Raw genomic sequence first — 6000 nt, forward strand, 5'->3', positions numbered from 1 at the left:
TTAACCTGACTTATAAAAAATTAGGAAGTATCCTTCACCCTCAAAGCACACAAGCACCAAACTTCATTTGCTGGTCGCTTAGCCGATATAAAATAAGCCGAAATCGTGGTGACAATCTTAAGTATGAAAAACAAATGTGTTCACAATTGTTAAATTGTTCGACATGCTAAATTGCATTATATTATGACAACCTTAAAAAAATTTGCAAATTTGAAATTGAAATGCGGGGAGGGGAAGAACACCGAAATCTATTCACCTGAAAAAAGGAAAACAAGAAAATCAAACAGCCGAAACAAAATATCAAAAAAATTAAGACTATTAAATACTTTGACTTCCCTCGCCCTTAAAACATACACACACATACACAAAATTTGAGACGCAATATGGGGCCATTCAGGCGATAAAATATTAGCCGAAACCTATCCAGCCGGAAAAAAATGTTGACATGAAAACAAACTATAATTGCTATTAAAATTTTAGCAAATTATTCAATGTAGAAAAGAGCAAAAATGTTTCGATTAAAACTTCTCAAAATTAGGTCAATTAGCCAAAAAAATATCAAATCAATTGGGCAGAAAAAAGTGTTAAGCGAAAAAAAAAACAATAAATTTACTGACAAGGTTAGTAAAACTACAAACAACAGAAATAAACGAAAACACCAAAAGCAACGACTATGTAAACTGAGCAAAAAAAAACAATCCTACGATGTGGCAACTAGTCCGTCAAATCATATGCAGACAAACAATGAGCTGACAATTTTCTTTAAAACGGAATAATTTCCGTAAAAAAAAAACAGTTCCTGTCAGAGTTTAACCCAGGACCTTCACCGTCCCAGTCGTATTCGTTGACTCCAAACCAAGTGCGCTGCAGACGCATAAAAATGAATTTGCTGTGAACTGCACCTAAAATTACCATTTCTAATTTTGAACATTCTGTAAGAGTTAAATACGGTAAAAGAATTCTAGTACCCGATTGCAATATCCTTCCGTGTCACAACGGTCATCCAAGGTGAAAGGGGATCCATAGTGAAATGGGAATAGTACTTCTCGATTCGATACGAGACTTTTTATGTAACTAGATCCAAAATATAGGCTAAGCTTGTCAACTTTTGCGATTGTTTCCGAACCATCTGTGGTGCGATCACATACTTTATGATTTTCCTCGACTATTTCATCGTACGAAATTCTTATTTCTTCTTTTCTTTCGAAAGCCAGTGAGGGTAACAACTTGAATGCTAATGCAAATTAGTGGTTTGTTTCGTACCCACACTTTAATCCGAGTTAAGCAATTTTTGACAGATAATTTTGAGGGAAGTTTTTCTGAAGAGCTTGAATAGCGGCTTGCTCGAAATCTAACAATTCTCTCAGGTTTTTTTTAAGGATTTAATTTTTTTAGGCGGTTAGAAACGGTGGTATGTTTTTTCCGTTTCATTCGGAAAGAAGGCATATATGCAAGCCGGGGCTATTCCTGAAAGAACAAGATGTATAGAGTAAAGGCGACTTTGAAAGTTCCGTCAGCCAACAAAAAATTTGATTATTCGAGCACACATAGCACTTCAGGTTTGCCGATCAAAATAATTATTTCTTGATCAATTTGTCCAGTCAAAATCTTACTAAGTTTTTGAAAACCTAGGGTATTGTGAAATTTCTGGTTGCTGGGGAGACTGGTAAAACCTTTTCTCGTTGCTTGCGCATGTGTTGTGCAGTTCGAAGAAAAATTTCTTCAGTTAATGGGGCTAAGTGAGAGGCAATATCGTATATTATAAGCTTGAATTGCTCTGGCGACAGCGACGGTTGGGGTTTTAATCTCGCTCAGTTCCTTGATATTTTTCAAACTAGTCGAGCATCATGTTTTCCCGTAGATATGTCATGATTATGCTCACCCCTCGTTTCAAAAAAAATTTTTCGCCATCCGTAATTGGCGCAGCTCGGCATTTACGAGCTTTGTATTTTGAGGAGTTCCAGTTTTTAGTGGTTTTGTTCTTAAGTTTAAGATGATACTCGCGGCCTGATACCACTATTTGTTTTTCTTTGGAAGATACAATAACGTGGAAGGACGCTTCAAGCATTATAGCTCATTGAATGGTAAAACAATCGCTCAAGTGTAAGGCAGTATCATTTTAAGTAAAAATTTTCAAATTCTTGTCGCCTTCAATTAGAACCATGTAGGTTATGTGTTTTAAAACGCGTGAATGAGGGATTATTTCTTTAGCTTATCGAAATGCAATTATTTTTGAGATGCTAGAGGCATCAAGTGAACTAAGAATGGCTTCTCGGGCTTCAATTAGTACACTTAATTGGAATAATACTGTAGTTTTTAAAGAACTTAATAAACTATCGGTATTAAAAGGGGGTTAAATTGTTGTGGGGTTATCTTGTTTCGGGGTAATAAATTAGGGGTGTATAACGTGGGGTAAAAGAGTGGGACACCGACATACAGATCTGCGCTGTTCAATTAGGCGCAAACTCTGCTTTTATGTTTGACAGGTTTCTCATTTAGTGAACCAGCGAAAAAATAATTAGTTAAGAAGCTATCTTCATGGAAACTTCTAAAAAAAAAACGTTCATAACGACAGTTTGGGCTCGTTATCTCGCTAAATTGCCTGAGGCGCAGAAACCTACTATATGCGCTGCTGTAGCTAACTAACCCAGACGGTAGCAGCACATTCTCGTCTCCACAGTCGCAGGCACCACCCGCCTGACTGCGGAACATGTTGTAGTCATGACCTTTGTGGTCTCCCTGATGGAAGCACTCATTACATAGGGACATACAAGGCGACAGGGCACACGTCTTGCATCTGTAGGCCAAGAAGTTGTGCTTCCACACTCGACCACACACTTTCGAGTCATCGAACACTTGCAACTCCTACGCACGTCAACCAACGCGACGATAAAAACATGAGTAGTAGTGGTGAAACTTCAAAAAGATTCAAAAATTATTTGATAGAATTGTCATTTCCCTATAACCCTATTGAAAACAGTATTTTTATCGATTAGATAGGAAAACCACAGAGACACTTTGATTGAATGCCAATTTATTGGAAATATAGATTAAGCCTACAGCACAGCGTTCAGCAATATGAACCGAATTTCCATTAAACGTCTACACAGGTCCTCCTCTATGATATTTACTAATAGCACACTAACTTGTTTGAATGTTTGCATGGTGTCTCCATGGCAGATGATGTAGTTGATGCATTGGGTGTTGAGGAATCTGGCCTCGTCTGTTGCGAAGGAGTAGATAGAGGGACAGGGGTACATCTCATTCATCTTACTCACACTCAATTCGAAGCTGCAACACATACTCAATGTACGCATATGATATACGATACTGACCGCAAATTTTTCAACAGCTGCAAGAAGCATCTCAGGATCAAATTAACATACCCCCGCAGTAAGAGACCACATTAATATCTTGCTTGCACCGCACTATTTAACTAGAGGCCAGCTAAAGCTGGAAATACCTGTTTATAATTTTTTTGTACTGATGCGGAAGGACAAGGGTAACTTGACTTTTCAGAGGGACATAACTTCTTGTGTAAAAAAGTTTAGGCGTAATCATTTATGCAGCGTAACTTCCCACAACCCCTTCTACTCATTGAAACCAAAACCTTAGATTGGGAGCAGGGGCGGATCTAGGATTTACTCGAGGGGGGGGATTGGCGGATTTTCAAAAAAAAAATTCGAAAATTTTGTCGACCTTTTTTTAGGTCGACCAAATTGATTTTTCGAGCTCTCTCAAAGCACTGCTTTGCCCCTATTTTGGCCAAATTTTCTGCGCGCCAAGCAAAATTTTGAAAAAACGAGTTTTTAGGCACTTTTTGGAAAATGTTGACCAAAAAATCGCGTTTTTTCGGCGCGCGCTCCCCCTTCAAAACTAGTATATATTGGCGCCTTTAAAAAAATTTTAGGGTCCATCGCCAAAAATGGATATCACAAAATTGTGCAAAGGGGGGACTGATTGGGAGGGTATTTTTCGAGAAGAGTCGAAAAGTTTCAAAAAACGGCAAAAAATCGTAAGTTAGACTTTTCTGAGGTTCTTAACTTTTTGTGTGAAAAAATTTTGATATAACTGCTACTACAGGGGAGCTCCTCACAAGCCGCCCTTTATTTTGAAACTGAAATCTCAGATTTGGGAGGGTAGTTTTCGAAAAAAAGTCTTTTCTAAGGGCCATAACTTGTGTTTAAAAAAAGGCGTAGCCGCTAATGCAGGGGTGTTTCCCACAACCTGTTTTATCCATTGAAGCCAAACTATCCGATAAATAATCCAAAAATATGGGTAAGATGATAATATGCGTTTAAATAATCCAAAAATATGGGTCAAAAATTCCCCCCACGCTCTTTTTCGGAGGCTGTAGAAAGTGGGGTTATGTAAAAATAGATAAGGCGAGTATGCAGATACACAGGGAAGTGGGCAGACTTACCATTGGTACCCCTTTTTTTAAAATTCGGTAGAGTAGTTTGAGAAAAACTAAATTTTTGAATGGAAATTTTTCCAAAGCGGCGTCTCAAAAAAATAAAATAAAAAACCCGTTCTCATACATTTTCATAATACCTGTTTTTATCAAACAGGAATTTATATTTGAAAAAAAGCTTAGATCTGCGGGTAAAAAGCTGATTAAAATTGACTGACAATTCTAACTCAGGCCCAAGTTAAGATCACCCAAAACGACTTCGGTAAGAAAATTTCAAGTTTGTCCACGTCTCAGTCTGATTTTATTCATCCAGGAGGCCATATGATGATCATTCTTCACATTCTGATAATAATTATGACGTACTTTAGGGACCCCTCTTCCTGTCTACTTTTACCTGAATGGCCAGTGTACATTCAGCAAAAACTGGACAAGCTTCTCCAATCTTTGCTTCGTCCCGGCTGCATCTCTCAGAGCGTCGTTTTTGATCTGTCGACCAAGGGCAACGAGGAAGTCAGATTCTTGCGACTGGCTCGACGAGTTTGATCGCTCGATTCGCTCGCGCTTAGGCCCACTCGGCGATGACTTGGATGAACTGGCTTTGGTCGACATCAAATCGACCTGAAGATATTTTGATAAAACGCAAAAATGCTTCGAATTATCATTAAAATATATTCAGTTGTTTATTAGAATTAAAAATAAAATGGATAGAAACAACGCTCATTCAGAGTACCATTTCTATACTAGAAGCACACAAGGAAAAATTGTTGAGATAAGATTGTCATTGAGTTCAAAACGAATTTTGCAGCCAATGAAACAAGGGTCAAAAAACTCATAAAACGACCAAAAAAAGCATTAAAAGTTTAGAAATTTGAATGAAAATTTTCTAAGGAAACACTTTGCTTCGAAAATCACCACAAATTATTCAGAGGCGAAGCTGCACTAAAAGTTCTACGAAATACTAAGAATTGCTGCGAGAGAAAACAATCCTGAAAAAATAAACAACCGCCGACTACATGATTCGAACCAAGGAAGTACCTGCAGAGTAGCGATCACCTGCATTTAGCCATGGGTCGTGAAAAAAATTCACATACAAGCAATGTTGACTGCGCTTTAACTAAGCACATGAATCTCAACACTGCTCAAAAAACAAATCATATTAACATTGCACAAAAAACGTGCAACGAACTCTCCTAGTTAAGATTGGTGGACTGGTAACAAAACACAAGCGATGCTTAGATTAGCAGAGAAAAAGTTCATCGTGTTGTTTATAACATGATCTTGAAGACATTTTTGAAAATGAAATCTTGAAAAACCGAAATGAAATCATGACATCAGAATATCGCGGCTTCAAAATACTGGATTTCAATACAAACAATGAGTGCTTTCGAAATTTAGAATACACTCAGAGACCAAAAAATACAAAACTTAGTCACCAGAGAGCTAGAAGTGCCAATGGGCTCAAGAAAACCAAAAAAAGTTCCCAATTTCCATTTTTTTTTTTCATTTTTCATATTTCCTAAAACTGGGAAGAAAATTTAAAAACAAAGTTTGTCTAAGAAAACCTGAACTTTCAAAAAATTGGATCC

At 37.5% G+C, this 6000-nt stretch overlaps 1 protein-coding gene across 3 annotated transcripts in view; it reads right to left on the reverse strand.

Annotated features, from left to right (window-relative positions):
• LOC134849173 (E3 ubiquitin-protein ligase UBR3-like) overlaps positions 1 to 5028 on the reverse strand; it is a 38932-nt gene extending 33904 nt beyond the window's left edge. For all 3 annotated transcript variants that reach the window (XM_063866490.1, XM_063866489.1, XM_063866488.1), the window contains exons 1-3: positions 4809 to 5028; positions 3147 to 3291; positions 2648 to 2865 (exon numbers count right to left, since the gene is read on the reverse strand). In XM_063866490.1, coding sequence (XP_063722560.1) covers positions 2648 to 2865; positions 3147 to 3291; positions 4809 to 5023 — 578 coding nt within the window. In that variant the 5' untranslated portion in view covers positions 5024 to 5028. The remainder of the gene's footprint in view (positions 1 to 2647; positions 2866 to 3146; positions 3292 to 4808) is intronic.
• Positions 5029 to 6000: the final 972 nt, after the last annotated feature.

The sequence above is a fragment of the Symsagittifera roscoffensis genome, chromosome 1, assembly GCF_963678635.1.
Source record: "Symsagittifera roscoffensis chromosome 1, txSymRosc1.1, whole genome shotgun sequence".
Classification (NCBI taxonomy): Eukaryota; Metazoa; Xenacoelomorpha; order Acoela; family Convolutidae; genus Symsagittifera; species Symsagittifera roscoffensis.